The sequence below is a fragment of the Budorcas taxicolor genome, chromosome 6, assembly GCF_023091745.1.
Source record: "Budorcas taxicolor isolate Tak-1 chromosome 6, Takin1.1, whole genome shotgun sequence".
Taxonomy (NCBI): Eukaryota; Metazoa; Chordata; class Mammalia; order Artiodactyla; family Bovidae; genus Budorcas; species Budorcas taxicolor.
The window spans coordinates 33,665,381-33,686,682 of record NC_068915.1 but is presented as its reverse complement, the minus strand read 5'-3'; the positions used below and the strand labels follow the sequence as shown (position 1 = coordinate 33,686,682).

The 21,302-nt window shown below is 35.9% G+C and overlaps 1 protein-coding gene across 1 annotated transcript in view; it reads left to right on the top strand.

Moving 5' to 3' along the window:
• Positions 1–17,655, top strand: part of CCSER1 (coiled-coil serine rich protein 1) — a 1,275,856-nt gene extending 1,258,201 nt beyond the window's left edge. Inside the window, exon 10 of the mRNA XM_052642244.1 lies at positions 17,170–17,655. Within this exon, the coding sequence (XP_052498204.1) occupies positions 17,170–17,655 (486 nt within the window). The remainder of the gene's footprint in view (positions 1–17,169) is intronic.
• Positions 17,656–21,302: the final 3,647 nt, after the last annotated feature.

Genomic DNA, 21,302 nt, shown 5'->3' with positions numbered 1-21,302 from the left:
TGAAAGAATGTATTTTTGAAATTCCATGCTTTTAAAAATTGTATCGAACTTGTAGATAATGATATCCTGACCATAACTTTCCATACCAGAATTCATTTCCTGCTATGTCTCACTATTTATACTCTATACTTCCATTTCAGAAAATCAGATGGTATATAAAAATGAATACTATTTCATCATAAATCCCAAACCACTCTGCATACTCTGTATTTCCATACATACTTGTTATATTATTTTGATGTTGTAAGTTCTTTGAAGGAATTTTATATAGTATTATGTGAAGCATAAAAGGTAAATGTTGTTATTTATCATGTTACTGTTCCATACATGCCCCCTGAATTTTCTTAAGTGATATTTGCTGTGCTGTGGTTTAGTTGCTCAGGCGTGTCTGACTCTTTGCGACCCCATGACTGTGGCCCACCAGGCTCCTCTGTCCATAGGGATTCTCCAGGCAAGAATACTGGAATGAGTTGCCATGCCCTCCTCCAGGGGATCTTCCCGACCCAGGGCTTGAATCCAGGTCTCCTGCATTGCAGGCAGATCCTTTACTGTCTGAGCCACCAGGGAAGCCCTAAGTGATATTTGGTCTACCTTAAATGTTGCATGTTTCTGGAGGAAAATATAGCCAAAGCTAATACAAAATGGCTAGTAATCTAAAAATCACATTTGAATAACATCTTGAATGCACAGTTTCTAATCTGGGTATGTGTGTGTGTACTTATTCGCTCAGCTGTGTCTGACTCTTTGCAACCCAGTGGACTGTAGCCTACCGCCAGGCCCCTCTGTCCTTGGGAATTCTCCAGGCAAGAACACTAGAGCGGGTTGCCATGTCCTCCAGGGAATCTTCCAAACCCAGAGATCCAACCCAGGTCTCCAGGATCAAAAGCTGATTTCTTTACTGTCTGAGTCACCAGGGAAGCCCAAGAATACTGCAGTGGGTAGTCTATCTCTTCTCCAGGGGATCTTCCCGAGCCAGGAATCAAACTGGGGTCTCCTGCATTGCAGGCAGATTCTTTATCAGCTACGCTACCAAGGAATCTAAACTAAAATATTTAAATTCAAACAATGAAAGGATATTGTGAAAAAGGAATCAATGAAGCCAGAGAGAAGCTTCAAGGATCTGGGATCCAGACTGTTCTTTCATTCTAACTACTTTGTCATGGCTGGGGTTAGGGAGGGGAGCAGAAGTGAGGTAAACTATTTGTCTACATCCTGTGTCCCTTTTTTCAACATCATTCTTACCTACTTACACAGTATTCACAGTTTCTGGATACCTCCACTTCCAATGATTTCTTTCAAACCCTTTTTATCAGGGATAATCTGATTCATACAAAGGTTTAAGTGACTAATAACTTAATAACGTTATACTTCAAGTTAACTGGAAACAATTTCTGCATGAAGTTTGAGTTATAATTTATGTAATAAACTAAATTCAGAATTAATAAGTGAGGAATATTTAAAAACCCTAGAGGAAGGAAACAAAGGTAAGATTCTAGTATCAACAAAACAATTAGGTGGAGGGGTACTTATTTATTTTTTTGACAGAGCGACATGATAGTATATATGATTTAGAATTCAAAGCCCTTATATTACTACTTGAAGCCCCTTGAGTAAGCCAGTTATTATTAAGAGCCTCAGTTTTCTATCAATAAAATGAAAGTGAGGTATTTGAAACAAGTTTTAATGTACAATTACAAGGATAAATCAAGATATTTTATGTGAAAACAATCTGTAACATTTAAAGTATGTGACAGATGAGATTTTATAATGGTATTGTTCGTAGTAGCTCCCAAATTCTACTATATTTCATTATGCATTGCCTTTGTTTAGTCAGTCAAGCTTACTCTAAAAGTAACTTGTTTTATATTATAAAACACCACATGAACAATGTAAAATTCCTGAATTTTTATTTTGCTTCCTTTTTTTTTTCTTTAAAAAACTTTTTTATGTTGTATTGGGATCTAGTTGATTAACAATATTGATAGTTTCAGGTGAATATTGAAGGGACTCAGCCATACATAAAAATGGATACAAGGATATATATTTTACTTCCTGTCTCATGTTTTCTCGCAGATTAGATAAGTAATGGCTTACTTTTAGGAGTCTCCCAGCAGAGCTTATGGGATAAAATATCTCATATGATAGAATTATTTAAGCAAAGCATTTAGGACTCTTATTAATCAGTATGACTGATTGCATATATATATGTACTAGATATGCATATAATATATATATGTGCTAGTATGTACTGATTTGCATATATATGTACTAGAATACAAGAGAAACAATAAGCTAGATTCTTAATTATATTACATATGTAGATTTATTGGATACCAGAAATATTTCCATCTTGTTATTCTATAGCAAATGGCTATAAAGCCTTTGAATTATTCACAAAAAGACATCGTGAATAAAAATTTTTGTGATTTTCTAATACTACTTTGAAGACCTAAATAGACATTTTTTAAAATATTAATTTAGGTTCTGGCAAAGAGTGCGGCTAGAAGTGGATTGTGGCCTTCTACCCCGGGGCCCTTCAGGCCCTCCGGCCTCTGGTCCGTAGGTGAACTGGGGGACCCCAGGACATTCTCTGGTGTGTTTTGCAGAGCGGTCGCCTAGGCCCCAGTTGGCAGGGCCCAAGACTGGAAGCAGCCGCGAACCTCTCCGCTAACCCGCACTGCCGCGTCCTAATGGCGGCGGCCCCTCCGAGCCAGGATCCTGCCGACCGCTGGGTCTCTTCACCCAGAGCTGCAGGGCTTGGCTTAGGCGAAGCCTACCTGCCCACCGAGAACATGGTGCCTTTGGGCATCGGGTGTGGCAGGACTAGAAGAATGGCAGCCGCTCTAACTCCGAGGAGGGCCGTTAGAGCCTCGGACGCCCGGGAAAGATTTTGGACGCCAGCTCGTCCACCCATAGGCCTTGGGACCACGAGGATCCACGACCTGAGGTGACTGCTCTGTCCCAGTTGGACGAGACCTCACCTCGTCTGGACAAAGACCAAGGCCTTAACGGGCCGCAAGGTGCGCGGAGCTGCGGTTGATGACGGGTGAAACGTTAGCAGGCCAGCGGGCGGTGATCGTCGTTCTATCGAGACATTGATGTCAGAAGATAGAAATGGTAGAATAACATACTCCTTGTGGCCAACAGAAAGTGCCCGCCGCCCTCTGGGAAGATTTACTGGCCGCTGATAAAAGGCCTGTGTATATAATATGAAAAAGCTGCTCTCAACTTTACCCCCAACCTTTCAAAAGAAAACTTTCACTACATCTAGGCCTCCTACATGTAAAGAGGTTGCCGACGTATGATAAAATAGAAAAATCACGTCTTGTAAATGCCCATTTGTTAAAAAAAAAAAAAAAAAAAACTACAGAAAAGCAATGTCTTCTGGAAATGACTTTCGGAAATGGAGTTGTTTCATTACGTCTAGAAGCAACTTCTGGAGCCACCGAAGTCCACGTTTGTTCAGTGGGTTGGAGGACGTCGAATGGAAGACCTTGAGGAGGAAGAATAGAAAGTTCTATGCCAGACTGGTCATACTTAGAAGACATTTCTATATGACCATTGTTTTGTGTGTGCATTTTATTATACGAACGCATATATATGGAATTTAGAAAGACGGTAACGATAACCCTGTATGCGAGAAAGCAAAAGAGACACAGATGTATAGAACAGTATTTTGGACTCTGTGGGAGAGGGAGAGGGTGGGATGATTTTGGAGAATTGCATTGAAACATGTATAATATCATATAAGAAACGAATGGCCAGTCCAGGTTCGATGCAGGATGCATGGGGCAGGTGCACTGGGATGACCCAGAGGGATGGTATGGGCAGGGAGGTGGGAGGGGGGTCCAGGATGGGGAACACGTGTACACCCGTGGTGGATTCATGTTGATGTATGGCAAAACCAATAAAATATTGTAAAGTAAAAAAATAATAATAAAATAAATAAGTAAAAAAAAAATGTTGTGTTTCAAAGGAACCATCAGGAAAGCAAAAGTTTACAAAACAGGAGAAGTTACCTGCAAATCATGTCTGATGAGAAAGTTATATCTAGACTGTAAAAAACTCATCCTTCAACAATGAAAAGACAGATAATCCAATTAAAAATGGGCAAAGAATTTGAAAAGACACTTCTTCAAAGAAGATACACAAATGACTAATAGGCACATGAGAAACTTCTCAACATTGTTAATCATTAGGAAAATGCAAGTCAAAACCACACTGAGACAAAACACATTGAGCTATCACTTTACACTCATTAGGAAATGGCAACCCACTCCAGTGTTCTTGCCTAGAGAATCCCAGGGATGGGGGAGCCTGGTGGGCTGCCGTCTATGGGGTCGCACAGAGTCAGACACGACTGAAGCGACTTAGCAGCAGCAGCAGGATAATTAAAATTAAAAAAAAAAAAAAAAGACTGACAACAAAAATGTTTGAAGAAATGAAGAATTTGGACTCCTATACAGATCTTCTTCAACTTACAGTAGGATTGCTGCTGCTGCTAAGTCGCTTCAGTCGTGTCCGACTCTGTGTGACCCCATAGACGGCAGCCCACCAGGCTCCCCCGTCCCTGGGATTCTCCAGGCAAGAACACTGGAGTGGGTTGCCATTTCCTTCTCCAATTCATGAAAGTGAAAAGTGAAAGTGAAGTCACTCAGTTGTGTCCGACTGTTAGAGACCCCATGGACTGCAGCCTACCAGGCTCCTCCATCCATGGAATTTTCCAGGCAAGAGTACTGGAGTGGGTTGCCATTTCCTTCTCCATACAGTAGGGTTACTTCCTGATAAAGCTATCAAGTTGAAAATATCCTAAGTTGAAAATGCATTTAATATAGCTAACATATAGAACATCATAGCTAAGTCTCGCCTACCTCAAACATGCTCAGAACATTTACATTAGCTATATGTGGGCAAAATTATCTAGGACAAAATTTATTTTATAATACAATGATGAATGTTTCATGTAATTTATTGAATACTGTACTGAAAGTGAAAAACAGAATGGTTGTATAGGTACAGAATTGTAAGTGTGTCAGTTGTTTACCCCCATGGTGATGGGGCTGCCTGGAAGCTGTAGCTTGCTGCTGACACCCAGCATCATGAGAGTTGCTAGCTCAGGGGGAAAAAAAAAAATCAAAACTCAAAATTCAAAGTACCATTTCTGCTACAATATTTATTGCTTTTGTACCATTGGAAAGTTGAAAAACTGTAAGTTGAACAATCCTAAGTCAGGGACCCTTTGTACATTGGTGGTAGAACTCTCATACCAAGTAGTGTAGTCACCTTCCCAACACTTTTAACAGTTCCCCAAAGTGTTAAATATAGAGTTACCGTATCACCCAGCAATCTCATTCCTAGATCTATACCAAGATAACTAAAGCATACAACTATAAAAAAACTTTACAGAAATTTTCTGAGTAGCATTTTTCATGTGGGGAGTATCTGGAAAAGTCCATGCATGTTCTGCTGCTACCTACTCTTTGGAAACCTCAAGACTGTAGCCTCCCAGGCTCCTCTGTCCATGGGATTTTCCAGGCAGGAATACTGCGTTGCCATTTCCTTCTCCAGGGGATCTTCCCAACCCGGGGATCAAACCCACATCTCCTGCATTGGCAGGTGGATTCTTTACCTCTGAGCCACCAGGAAAGCCCCTGGAAAAGTGGAAACAACCCAAATACTGAGTAATGAATTCACTGACTAATGAATGAATGAACAAAATGTGGTATATCCATACAATGGACTATTACTCAACAATAAAAACAAATGAAGTACTGATAAATATTACCAAATAGACAAACCTTAGACATGATGCTAAGTGAAAGAAGCCAATCACAAAATGCACTTGTACGAAATGTTCAAAACAGGCAAACTCATAGAAAACAAAGGGAATTAGAGATTGCCATGGAGAGAGGAGAGGAGCAAAGGAAGTGATTGCTCATGGGAACTGGGTTTCATTATGGAGCGATGAAAATGTTCTAAATTTGACTGTGGTGATGGATGCACAACTCTGTGAACACTAAAAGCCATTTCATTGTAAAAATAAATAAATAAAAAATATAAATTTATTTAATTGGAGGCTAATTACTTTACAATATTGTAGTGGTTTTGCCTTACATTGATATGAATCCACCATGGGTGTACATGTGTTCCCCATCCTGAACCCGCCTCCCACCTCCCTCCCCATTCCATCCCTCTGGGTCATCCCAGTGTACCAGCCCCCAGCACCCTTTTATTCAGAGAAGACATACAGAGGCCAATAGGCACATGAAAAGATGCTCATCACAATTAATTATCAGAGACATGCAAATCAAAACTATGAGGAGGTACCAACTTACACCAGTCAGAATGGCCATTATTAAAATGTCTACAATAACAAATGCTGGAGAGGATGTGGAGAAAAGGGACCTACAGGTAAATTGGCACAGCCACTGTGGAAAACAGTATGGAAGTTCCTCAAAAAGACTAAAAATAGAGTTGCCATATGATTCAGCAGTCCCACTCCTGGGCATAAATCCAAACAAAACTATAATTTGTAAAGATACGTGCACCCCGATGTTCACTGCTGCACTATTTACAATAAAAAAGACATGGAAACAAAATGTCCCTCAACAGATGAGTGAATAAAGAATATATGGTACATAAACACAATGAAATACTATTCAGTCATAAAATGAATACAGTAATGCCATTTGCAGCAACATGGATGAACCTAGAGATTATCATAATAAATGAAGTAAACCATAGAGAAATATGTACGATATCACTTATATGTGGAATCTAAAATAAAACACAAATGAACATTTTTTATGGGGCAGAAACAGATTCACAGATATAGAGAACAGATTTGTGGTTGTCAAGGTAGGGAGAGAGGTGAGGAAGGGAAGGATTGGGAGTTTGGGATTAGAAGGTGCAAACTATTCTATATAGGATTTATTTAAACAATAACATCCTACTGTTCAGCACAGGAGCCTATATTTTTTCAGTATCCTGTGATAAAACAGGAGAAAAGAAAATGAAAAAAGAATATGTATAATAATTAGTTTGTTATACAGCATAAATTAATACAACATTGTTAACCTACTATATTTCAGTAAAATTTTAAATAAAAGAGTGCTATCTAATATGTGCCAGATATTGGGCATCTGCCTATCTAAACAAGAGATTAATTTTTCATGTGGTTAAACCACAGTAACTGTCCACTATTTTGCATTCCTATGCAAACACATAAAAATTATTCCCTATTCCTTTCCCTTAGACATATAAAACTAGCTTAAACATTCACTTAGTCTTTTATTTAGAAATCACACTTTTCTGGAGTATCAGTTGTACAGAATTATACTTTTTTAGGTTTCTTCTGAATTGAATCCTTAATCATTCACCCTTATTGCTGTTATAAGCAGCGATTGTTTGAAATTCTCATTTAAATAAACATTTTGCTAAAAAGAATTATTCACACTGAATGGGTTACAATACACACATATTAGTTCTAAAGACAACTCATTGTTGTTCTTCAGAATTTTGTTCTTTTCAGAACCCATTTAGTTATAAACAGAACAGCCCTACTGGCTTGTGGGAAAGCTGTTGCATGCTTTCACTTTTCTCGGGTGAGGTTGATGCCTCGGTCTTCCTCTCTCAGGAACCAGGCCTTTAGCTGACTTTATTAACATTCACGTTGCTTATCTTATGCATGTCCTCTAACCCTGGTTGAATCCTACATGCCCACAAGGAGAATTTAGTTTCCCCTAAGGAATTTAGGAGTGAGACTGAGCCAGAAGAAGTAATTTAACTCCGGACAATTTCCTCTTGGTAATTTGTGGTATCTGAAAAAAGTAGGTCTTGTCTGCCAGAACCTTTGAATGTTTCTTTTTGGTTATTACTTCAACTTATGACAAAGCTTCCTGCTTGCAAAGCAGTAACCACTTCTCTATACAATCTCTCTGTGGTAGAGTGTTTCTAGACCTTTAAGAAAACTCTTCTTTATCACCAAAAACAGATTCCACATCTAAGGGTAAAAACAGATGCAGCAATGTGCCAACACTTCTGCAAATGTCCTGTATTTATAACTGCTTTAAAAATCCTATTCCTCACTGATGACAGGAAAAGGACAGTTGTTTTTAATAAATATGGCTTGAGTTTATACTGACATTTAAGTGATTGTTATTGACAAAGAGACACATTTCAGGTCTACCGATTTATCCCATGCTAATATATTATGTAGTGAAAAATCAAAATTTGCTTTTTAAGTAGTTCATGACATTCCATTAGCATTCCTCCATGTGGAGAAAGTTATTTTTTAAGACAAAATCTTTGGACTTTATGCATCATGCTGTGTTTTTTATTGTTATTGTTGAGCAAGATTTATATTTATACATATTTCCAATGTTTATTAGTACATTGTATTGGGTTAATAAATGAGTTAATATTTTTTTAAATTGTGAATTGTAAAGGCCCAGAAGAGTGTCTAGTGTATAATAAGTATTATATGTGTTTGTGAAGTAAAAATTACAAAAGCTTAATTTCACTTTCCTAGTGGCTGTAAATGATTTTTTCTTTTTAAGGATAGTAGTATATGTATATGACTTTTATTTTCAGAGATACTGCATTGGTCACTTTTATTTGCCTGATTTAGAGAAGCATTATTGCTCAGGCAAGTAATTCTCAGCTGGGGACAGTTATACCTTTCAGGAGACACTTGGCACTGTCTGGAGACATTTCTGTTTGCTATAACTGGGTGCAGGTGCATCTGGCACCTACAGGCAGAGGCAAAGGATGGTGACAAGCAGCCTGTAATCCACTGGGCAGTCCCCTACAGCAAAAAATATATAATCCCCAATGTAAATAGTGCTGAGGCTGAGAAACCCATGGCTTAGAGCTTGAGTTCTAATTCACATTATGCTACTCACTAAATCCTGGAATCCTGGTAGGATTGATGGGTAAGCGCTTCAGTCTGTCATTAAATGGGTATAATAAAATAATAGAAAGTTATTAATACATGAAACATAGCACATAACTTGGCACATTCCAAATGGTCACTCAATCTTAGCTATTATTATAAATAAGATCTGAGGTAAAGTGATTTATCTGCTATCTAATCATTTTTCTAAATCTCATTATCTGCTTTCTCAAGTTTAGTATATTTAAGAATTCTTTCCCACCTCAGATCTTCTCATTATCAGGCATCAATAGACAACTAGGTCTTAAAAACATTCATCACTGCCTTACTGCACTTTTGTTGTTGTTGTACATTAATTTTGTTCTGTCTTGTCCAAGATTCAAGGCTGCCTTAGAATTTCATGAAGGCAAATAATGCTTTCTCAAGAATGTGAATCCTACAATTGTCTTTTCCTTGGCTTCATTTTAATTCACTATATACAACTCAGTTCTCTAATAGACTCAGGGTTAAGTCAACTGTGGACTTCATTAAAACTAAATTAGAAACTAGCGTGATGGAGTTTTACCAAGAAAGATTTTCGTCTCCTTAAAGAGTAGAGTCCATAGATAGTGGTACAGCATTTATTTGGAAGATTATAGAACCCATCCTCTGAAAGCTGGACAAGAGAGTTTCCTTTAAGGTGCATGCATCAATGGGAAGGGGACTATGTACAGAATGTGTCAAGTGTTAGTCACTCAGTTGCGCCTGACTCTTTGCAACCCCAAGGACTGCAGCCCAGCAGGCTCCTCTGTCCATGGGATTTTCAAGGCAAGGATACTGGAGTGGTTTGCCATTTCCTTATCCAATGTACAGAATACTCCTTTTAATTCTTCTCTAAAATGTGTCACAATGTTGATTTATCCTTTATTTAAGAGAACTTATAAACATTACTAAAGAAAGGATGTGACAGAGGTCTCTATGTCTCTAGGGATTAATGAATAGAAAGAAAAAAATAGTGAAGATGAAGTTTGCTTTGAAGACACAATGAGGAAACTCAGTACACACCATTAAAGGTGTTGAATTATTCCAGTTTGTATTTTAGAAGCAAATTTGCTCACACTTTGGGTAAAAAGGGATTTACAGACAAAATTTTTTTCATTACTGTATATTTACAGTAATGAAAATGGAGGTTGTTACAATTAACACTTATTTACAGATTTTGATAGTTTACTCAATGAGCAATAATATTGTACATGTCTTTATTCAAAGCACTCTTCATATATGTAACCATATTTTACAGTAGAGATGGCTTCTTGATATCACTGTATTAAAAGTTTATATTATTCTGCCTGTAGATTTATGTATTGATACATTTTAGTAATTAAGAGAATATATTACTGTAGAGTGTTCTGTCATTTATTCTGCTGCCTCAACTCATGCCTTCGTCATTTATTTTCTGCACTAATGAAGTGACCTGTTCTATTAATCTGCAGGATACAAGACCTGTGTCAAATGGGGTCTCAGTCATCTGTTGTATCTATATTTTAAGTAACATTGCTACCACTACTTAAGCATCAAAATTTATTCTTTTTATAAATTGAACTAGATTCTGATAGTTCTTTTTATTTCTGAATTCAAAATGTTTGCATAAATGGAAGATAAAGACCTTGAGTTAAAGAGATTTTATTGGGAGTATTTCCATAACCCAGCTTTTGGCTAAGGAAATGTCTCTCTGTGTCATGTTGACACATGGAGAAGAGAGATTAAGAAGTGCTGCTGTGCAATAACTCCTTTTTAATTCATTTTCTGCAGTAGTGAAAAAATGTACTGCAAGAGATTTTTTTCCAGTTGCTTTGATATCCAGTGCTTTAGATATGATGTCATGTTGCTTTTGTGGCTATGAAAGGTGTTTATTTCTTCCAGGTATATTTTATAGTAACATATATGTCTTGCTTTTTATTGGGGAAAGTACAACTAAAGGGGAGGTGAAGCTACAAAAACATCCCTGAAAAGTTGACATTCCCCACTACTTTCAAGAAAGGAGGCAAAATATATACTACCAGTGCTTGGTAGTTTATGATTCAGGTAATATATCAATTCATAAAGATCAAAGTAATCAACTCATCTACTAGAGAAAAATGCCAAGAGAAAGAAAATTTCTTATTAGATGTGTTTTTCCTTACTGATAAAACTTATGATTGTCACTCTGGACTATGTAATTATCAGGGAGTTACTGGTAAATGCCAGGCACTATTGGGAGTGGTGGATTCAGCATTAAAGAAAGCAAGCAATGTCCCTGACCTTATGAAACTTTTATTTTAGTTGGCTTGGGTGTAGAAGTAAGTAGGCATCAAAGTGTCTATTCTTGAATGTAACACATATAGTATTCTTCATTGTATGTTTTACTTCCCTGATTGAGAAACTCATTAGTAGGAAACCATAAACCTTATTCAGGAGGCAAGTTCTCAGTATCAGTTACCCAAGAGTTACTCCTGCTACAAGAGCTCTGAGCAGTGATAATTTGGGCTCACTTTAACATACTTTCATATACATATGTTATTTACATTCAAATTATGTTATTTTCAGTAACCTTTATGATTTGTTAAAATACTGTTTAATATTAGCAATTTTTCTAATTAATAACTTTTTTCTAGCTAGTTATTAGGAATTATTTCAAGTATTTATTTTTGTTCAGGAACAATTCTAGTTGTAAAACAATATTTTGAGTTAAGTAGAGAACATTTGCAGAAAAATATATCTTAAAATCAAATAAAATAATCAGTCATGTGCTAAGTTTTAATCTCTGTGATAAATTAGGAAGTCTTTGCCTGATAACATTTTGGCAATTACCAGTATAGGTCACACACATGAAAACAAATTCAGAAAAAATTAATTTCTGATTGAAACATGACTCCCCTCCTTGTTAATTCTATCATTGTTACATCCTGTCTCAATGAAAATTGGGCTATGCACATTGGCATAATTACTATATGTCCACTTTGTATCAGAAATCAGCCAATGTTTAAATGTAATAAAAACCCCTAAAATCAGGATAAATCTTACAGTTAATGCTTTCAACCATGTTGCAGTGGAGTACATATGGATTTTTATTATAGCTTCGTATTGTCCTTTCTTCGATGCAGTTATATGCAGTGTTTGCACTACATATATTAAATTACCAATAATAATATTTTCAAAGTTTTTACTATGATTTGATTTTATAGCAAATATTATTTTGTATGTAACTGTTATTAGTGAAAAAATATAATATTGTTACCTTCACTTCCATATTCTCTCTAAATTAAAAACCAAATGCTTTATCAAAAGAAAGAATATACTCACACATAAATGAAGTTGTATCATTGAGACAAATGCAGAAGGACTATCTATCAAGCCTAAGAAAGGAAAGTGGAGAAAGAAGAAATTGGAATGAGAGGCTGGTGTGACTGGTGAATGGATCACACCATTGATAAAGAAGGAGAGTCGTTTTTGTTTGTTCTTAATTAGCATCATAAGATTTTTCTTTCTTAGTGGTATGTAAAATCATGTGTTTTAAAATCAGTCACCGTGAATTCAGTGAAATGCAGATCATATGCTCTACTGATGAAATGAGAGGAAAAAAATATAGGGAAGTAAAGAACATATTTTAATATAACTTCAATATTGACTTATTAATCACTAAATTTGCCATCCATTCATTTTCTATTATGAACTCTAAGGAAAGGTAATAAAATAACTGTTTGAGAACTAAATTGTCTAAAACTTAACATAATTATATTAGCTTGTAGAAATTTAATTCTGCTTTTGCAAAAGATGTGGCTAGGTATATGCACTACAAGCTCCCTCTGGGCAGCATGATCCCTCTGAATCACTGCAGCCAAGTGTGTGTGTATGTGTGTGTGCACCAAAACACATTTGGAATTAAGGGGATCTTTCCTGTGTTTGTCTACACAGAATAAACTATATACTTAAAAATGTAGGCTTTTAGAACTGGGATAAAATTGAATAAATTTTAGACTTTTTCAATATCTTATCTTTGACTTCCATTTTTGTCATCTCTTTCAATAGGCTCAGAAACAATGCCCAGAAAAATTAATTTGTTCATCAAAGTTCACACAGTTCGATAGCAACATACACAAGATTACAGTGTTTCGCTGAAGGTTCAGGGTTCTTTCCATTATGCCTAATTATACCATGACAAACACACACATACTTTCACAACTAAACCCTTCATTTTCTCAGTTGGTAAAAAAGTTAGCATTCAAGTAAGTTCCTTTCAAAAAAAAAAAAATAGCCTGTTCATTTGTGGTTACACCCCTTTCCCAGAGATTACCAATGTCCAATAACTTGTTGATACAAGAGTATAAGGTTCACAACCAGTTGCTTAAATTGGAGACAACTCTGAGGAGTCATCCTAGCTTCAGCTCTTCCTCTGGGATTACCTGAGATAGATTAATTGCATAGAGTTTAACTTCTGCCTCTGCAGACCCTGCTTTCTTCATTACCCAACAGGGACTCTACTTATTTTTGTTGCTCTCATCAAGATAACTATTCTTCAGATGTAATATTAGGTATTTTATACAAGGTAGTTCATTGAATCTTAACAATAATTCTGTACACAGATACAGGTTTGAAGATAAATCTTTCTTTCACAGATGAGGTAACTGAAGATTTGGGAAAGATAAGTGACTTGCCATGGTCACTTAGCTAGAAACTCATTCTGGTTGACTTTCCCATTAGACTTCAAAGCTGCCTAAATGAAGGAGCTGGTTCTCTTATGAACAGTGCCATTTCCCATTATGTAATATAGAACCTTGCTCTCAGTAGAGGTCAGTAAATATTTATCAGATCAGCAGAGGAACGCTTCTATGTCTGACCACAAATTCATGCCATTAGCCCCTGAGCTGTGCAATTGCCCATGTACATCATGAGCCCTGGACTTAATGATGAACATCTCAAGAACTAAAAAGAAAAAAAAAAAGTCTAAGGTGTCAAAAGCAAATTATGGGTTTTTTTTTGAAAAAAGGAATGGATGATTTAAATATGCTTTTTAAGAAATTGAAAGGTCATCATTTTGTTTCTGTTTATGGTAGATGCTCATGTACCTTGTAGGTATCAGAATTTATACTAGAGAAGGAGCACTGAAGCTGCCTGTGGGATTGACTTATTTGATCCCTTTCAGTACATCTTATTAAAACTGCATATTCAATTTAATGTAATATCCCAGGAGGGTTAAAATGACCACATAAAGAAAATGATGAACATTTCCCCAAATGTAATGTTAAAGTAATGGAAAAGTTTCCACTCCTCTTCTCAACTTTCATGGGCAGGCAGGCAGGCAGTCAATCAGTTCAGTTGCTCAGCTGTGTCCAACTGTTTGTGACCTCATGGACTGCAGCACGCCAGGCCTCCCTGTCCATCACTAACTCCCAGAGTTGTTTAATCAAACTCAAGTCCATTGAGTCAGTGATGCCATCCATCATCTCATCTTCTGTCATCCCCTTCTCCTCCTGCCTTTAATCTTTCCCAAAATCAGAGTCTTTTCCAATGAGTCAGTTCTTCGCATCAGCTAAAGATATATAAATTGGAATATTTTTATAATGAATTTAACATTGTCTGTTTTTTCCTGAAACAAACTGTTTTTCTCAGAGTATTTTACTCCCATGGTTTTTCTAATATTTGGATGTGATAATAAGCATAGTGTTTGAAGAACTGTCAATCAGTAAGTGATTCTATGGTTAAGTAAGCTAAGCATCTTATAGAAGTCAAGTCACATAGATGAAGAGAAAATAAAATCTCACATTTCTATGTTGGTCCAAACAACTGCATTATGGAAAAGAGACAAGAAAAAGCCAAAATTTTTTATGAAAAATGAATCAAAATATTTCATTTTCTTACTCCCAAGAAAAGTTCCAAAACATCTTCTGTAAGTCATACAATGCTTCCTTCAAACAACCAGGTAATCAGCCTATGTTTACTGCAGATCAATGGAAGAGGTAAAATGGCAAATTAGAAGTAATGGAGAGGATCTAAGTTAGCACAAATCAAAAACTGCAAACTTAAAAAATTTTTTTAAGATATGATTAGCAAAATGTCTCAATCTGAAATCCCTAAGTATAAGGACACCTGTTAAGATCCCCTAATAGACCTCAGTTTTACAAAAAATTTTGGAGGTTCATCTCAGTAACAATAATGTAGAAGCACCAATTTAAGTTACAGTGTGGTTCTGCATGAAATTTATTTTAGACAAATGTGATACATTTTAGAAATATTCCCATGGGAATACTGGGAGAGAGAATGAATTGGTGTTTAATCAAGCAGACTGTAATCCTACACTATCTGTAGAATATTAACTCACTGTGCTTCAGTTTTCTAGTCTGTATAATGGAAACTAACAGAAACTACCTCAAAAGACTCTTGTGAGGGATATATATGTAAGGGCAGGAGAAAAATGCTTGTCACATAATACATCCTCTATAAACATATCAAGCAGAGAAAATTTTTCAGCAAATATTTATTAAATGCTTAATATATACCAGAGAATTGGGTCAGAAGGCTTAGACCGGATATAGGAGAAGCTGTTGAGCTGAGGTTCCCTCTTTGTGGTGTATCAGCAAGGACTGAATTACAGGATATGTAAGGAAAAACAGAAAGCAAAGGTGATTTATAGGTATTGGCCTGATAATGATACCATTATTGAGAAGGAGAATTTGGGGTTAAGAATAAGGTGCAGAATCAAGATCAAGTTTGTGTGTGTGTGTGTGTGTCAGACTAGGAATGTTAATTAGTCAAAGTGATGATGTCTCAATAAGTAAATTAGGGCTCAAAGTAGAGATCAGGCTTGGAGAAATGGCTTTCTAGGGAACAATGAAAAGTTGAGTACCGAAAAACTATGCCATTTAGAGGTCAAGTACACAGAGATTTTCACTGATCCTTCAGCATATTTTGTACTAGCCTATTGCCTTGGGCCCTATTTTCCTCTCTCAACTCTTTCTCCACTTTCCCCACCTTCTTTTAGCAACAATAAAAATTTCATTTTTGCCACCAGAGCAGTAATCCAGCTAGTCAGTTTCTAGCTGAATATATTTTTCTGAACCAAGACCGTGCTTTCTTCATGAGGAATTCTGGTGCCAGCTTGTAATCTTTGCTTCCCTTACCACATGATTTGATAAGCTATGTCTTATTCCTATCATTAGAGTATAAACTTCTTGTGAGAAGGAAGATGGATGTATACTCATACACCCGATTTTGATTAATAAAATGCATCCAAAAGTCTAAATGAAACACATGCTGAGATTTCTTTTAACTGTTTTCTGTAGGTCATTGGAGTGACCTTTCATTAGTTTCTTAAATTTTTAGGTTATCACTCTGCTGATACAAATTATTATATTGATAACTCTAAAATACTGAGCACACACTCATATAAATATAGTATGTTAAATCCAGAAAAAGATGCAAAGCTTTATATATTGATGTTCATTACTTATTAAAATAACATGTATTCTTTGAGAAAACTGAATAAATTTAGGAAATTATGTAAACCAATTTCAAAATGCCTTTTTGTTCATCTCTGAAGAGAAATGAGCTATCAACCTGTTAAATGACATCAAGAAACCTTAGATGCATATTATTAAGTGAACAAAGTCAATCTGAAAAGACTACATACTATATGATCCAAGTACATAACATTCTGATAAAGCAAAACTATGGAGATAGTGGTTGCCATTGGTGTGGGGAGAGATGAGTAGGCAGAACACAGGGGATTTTTCAGGTGGTGAAAATACTCTGTACGATAATATAATAATGATTATATGTCACTATAAATATGTCCAAACTCATAGAATGTATTACTCCAAGAGTGGACCTTAAGGTTAGCTGTGAACTTTGGGTGATTATGATGTAAGTTCACCCTTGGTAAAAAGTAACACCATTATGTTGCTAATGAGGAAAGTTATGAATGTGATGAGGGCAAAGGGTGTATGAAAAATCTCTATACCTTCCTCTCAGTATTGTTGCCAACTTAAAACTGCTGTTTAAACAAGTATTTTAATAAATGATTCTTAGAGCCAAGATAGTTAACAGTGGTTAAATCATTCATTTGACCACTATTTATAGTAGGATTGTCCTGGGAAATTTAATCTAATGGAAAAGAGAAGATAATTCTATTGGTGTTTTTCAAAGTCTGGTTGAAAACTTAGGGTTTTGGAAGCAAATGTGAAAACCACTCTGTATTCTGTGTGTATGCTTTGAAGGTACTTTTTTGAAGGCATCTTTTCTTTTCCATATCTTTACCACAGGCTACATATCGAAATCGAATTGTGAGCCAAAATCTCAACACAAGGGACAGAAAAATAATGCATACTCCCACCGAGGACCATTTTAGATACCCAGCGGCGGACCAGGCAAGCCCCTACAAAAGCAAGGCCTGCCAACTCCCCAGTTTATGTCTCAGCAGTCTTTTGAAGGACAAAGAACTAGTTGAAGTTATCAAACACTCAAGAGGAACTTATGAAACCCTCACAACAGAAGTCACCCAGAATTTACGGGCTACTGTAGGGCAGAACTCTATGAAGCCAGCAGCTAAGACGGAAGGGCTCGCCACGTTCTCAGAGAAACCAAAGGACCAAGCTGCTGCAGCCCGGCAGCATTCAACCTTTACAGGAAGGTTTGGACAGCCGCCAAGAGGGCCAATCTCTTTACACATGTACAGCAGGAAAAATGTTTTCCTCCATCACAATTTACACACAACTGAGCTGCAGACTCTGGGCCAGCAGGACGGGTAATGAAATCCCCCTATTCCTGTCTCTGGGTAGGATAAGATGGTTAGTGTTTCTCGTGCATAGCTCATGTTCATATTTTCATGTATTTGTTATTACTTTTTAGTTTTAATTATAAACAAAGAATTGTACTTTTTTTTTTTTAGAATGAGGGTTCAAGCATGTGAATTGAATTAGGTTTAATAGCTTTGGAGACTTTATTATCTATATGTAAAATAAATGAAACCATCTCGCTGTTTTATACAGGCCATGAAATTTATCTTTTATCTTCATCAGTCACTGATATGCATTGAAGTTTCAGAAGGTAATATCAAATAGCACTCTGTTCACTTAATGGTGTTACTGTGAAAATAGATGTGAGGAAGAAATAGATAAAGGAATTGTAAGAAATTTTAAATTACATAGTTAATAGAAAGAGAAAAAGAGGGATCTTAAAGTCTTATATTTGGTAGTGTATTTATTTAAGAATGAAGCTTGCTTGCATGTAACCCAGAGATGCATTTGTCTCTCTATTACATACAGTCAAGCTTATCTTGCCATATGATTATGGGGGAAAATAGTATTTCTTTTATCCTCTAAATGTTTAGTTCACACTAGTTCACAAAGGATTTCAGACTGAGTAATTGCTAGCCAAATAGAGGATGACAGCTCTGATCTTTGAAAAAATTTGCCTTTAGTTTTTGCTATTGATGTTGAAGTACTATGACATAAGACACTGAGGTGGGAATGTTGGCTAAATTTTGTCAAATGATGCAGAAAGCATGACATGCTACACTCTTTAAGTCACTGTCTTGGTTCTATCACCTTAGTTTTTTTTACAATGTGAGGAAAGGAACACTCTAAGAAAATTATTTTACTTCACCTTCCTTGTATTAGTGTATTTTTCACTTAATGTTTTTATCTGTGTCCAGTTTTGCTTTATATACATTAACCCATATCAATGACCACATGATGAATTGAGGAACAGAAAGTCAGTTTCTTGGTAGCCCAGTTTACACTATTTTGTATATTCAGTCATCTAGATTTACAGGAAAAAGTAAAATATGTGGAAACTTTGGTGATTTGATCTTAGAAATAAATCTCTGACAGGAATACTGAACTCATTTGATGGCAAATATGTCTCTTTAACAAACAAGGTGTAATGTTTTATATGCAAATGCACATGAGATAAATAATTTCTTTATGTTTAATTAATAGAGCTATATGAAGCTATATAAATAAATTAATAATTATTAAATGACCAGTAGGAATCAGGGCAGCAGTTTTCTTGCACAAAGATAAAAGCTAATTAGTGAGTCCATAGTAGGCATAGTTTATGTAAATTGAAATTGTCATGCCTACTGCATGATCTGAGTCCCTTGCACTCTAACAGACAGAATTCATGAAATGAATAAAGGGACTGGGCTAGCCATTTTAGCATGGCATCTGACTAATCTGCTAAAATTAAAGCTATGCTGAAATGCATCTCCTAAAGCAGAAGTGTATTTGAGCTCTGGGGAAAAGGCATTAGATATCCCCTTGCTAGCTTTAACTATTAAATTCTGAACACTTTTCAAACTTTGATTAGAATTGATAAGAGTAAAGAGTTTAGTGGATACACTGTACTTATAATTTTGGTTTTCCAAAGGAGAACACATGTGCATCCAAGACAAATGTTTGCCAAATGTTTTCTTTCTTTGTGTATTTGTAATTCTGCCAAAAGAGAATAATGCACACTGCAATTTGCTTGGCTTAATGACACTGCAATCTAAAATTCCCACTATACTTTACACGTTATAATAATTCATTCAGATAGGCATTTTGGGCTGAACAGTATTTATGAAATGATAGAAAAATTATGATTATTAATTGTGGAATTCAGCTTCATTTGTCCTGAACGTTGGTGTGTGTTACTAGAGTATTTGAAGTCTGTAAATAAATTAGCACAGTAAAATAATCAAGGATTTTTTCCCAGGATATGGAAGAACTATGTATCACAAATAATGTTTTTGATTTGGACTTTTGGAGTTTATAGTTTTGCTTTCCTGGAAGATAGACTTTTGAATTATACTTTGTAAAAATAATAATCTATTTAAGAAAATCTGTCATTTAATAGACATTTTAAGAGATGTTTTAAATGCTAGTATTTTCTTGAAAAAACCTTTTTTAAAGCTGAAACATTCAAAAAGAAAACTTGGATTAAACAGTTCAATTTTAAAAGGAAGGATATTTTTTGGAAATAATCATCTTAAAGCTGTTTTGTATCAGTATTTTCAGCATTGTTATAATATTATTTGTAATACTAAGTGTAACTCAGGCCTGGAGAAGTTGTAAGCCCACTATGCTAATGTACATCAGTAACTGTAAAACAGGGGATCTTTGTAAGTTTCTCTTGTGTATATAGAGTACTCACATGGGCATTCTTTCAACAAATTGATTTCTTTGTACTAAAATCTCTAGTTTTCTAAGACAGTTCCATGTATAAAAATGATTTATACATTTCTCCAAGGCAGTACATATCCAAAGACATGACACCAGGGGGAAAAAGTGCTTGTTTTTCTGACGGAAGCAGTTGTCTTTTCTTTCCCTTCCTGTTTCTTCTGTGCATGTGTATGTGTAGCTAAGCCTAAGTAACTGTAAAATTTCTGCTGCAGATTTTCTCCTCTGAATTTAGAATGTGTTTTAAAGGACACTTAAGAGATATTCTTTGAGAAAAAGCTGTTTCCACCTGAAATAAACTGTCTTCGTTTTTTAAATTATTGGACCATGCAACTATATTTCTATGAACTCAGTGATTCTGTTCAAATAATTTTATATGCTAACACAGTCACAGCGAAATTATTCTCTCTCAAACTGTATTTTCTTATTTGAAGCGCCACAGTCTTTGTGCAGGTGACACCATGAAACTAGCTGCGGTGCTAAAGGTGGGAATCTATCAATATCAATATGCTCAGGGTGAGGACTTAGGGCCACACATCATTTAAGTTGTTCCCCCCCCCCCCCCCCCCACTGGTTGAGATATAAATAAAAGAGCCAGCCACTAGTCAGCAATAAACATTTATAGATGTGCTCATATTTACTTAAAATGTTTACAAAGATTTTCCTAATTAATGTGGGTTGATGACCTGTGTTTCACACCTTATATTTTCCAAGATTTCATCCTAGCCTGTTGTCATTAATTTTCTGAGTGTTACTGAATTCAAAGTAACTAATTGAATTCAAAGAAAACTTCACATTTTGTTTCACTGATCTCATGTGTGTTTCATAGGGATACTACTTCCCCTAAAAAGAGGTAAGATTTTCTTTTTATTATCATGTATTTAAGGACCACATCCCCAAGATAAGTGATTTTAGTCCACTAGTCCTCCCACGACCTTTCTTAGCCCCTTAGTTACTGATAGAATAGCAGGAGCAGTCTGGTGAGTACAATTTCTCCACAATTATCCACATCCATTATCACCTTTCTCATTTTTAAGAAGTAATAACCCAATGTTGTGGGTAACCTGGAATACTGGGTGTAGTCTTGTAAACTTTATTTTGTTCCACATTTCTACTTTCAAAACTTTAAATTCCAAATATCTATAGAAGCAGAAAGTGCTCCAAAATAGCACTTACAACTCCACTCAATCACCATGCAGGTCAATGAGGAAAAAGAAAGGAAGATGACTGTTGAA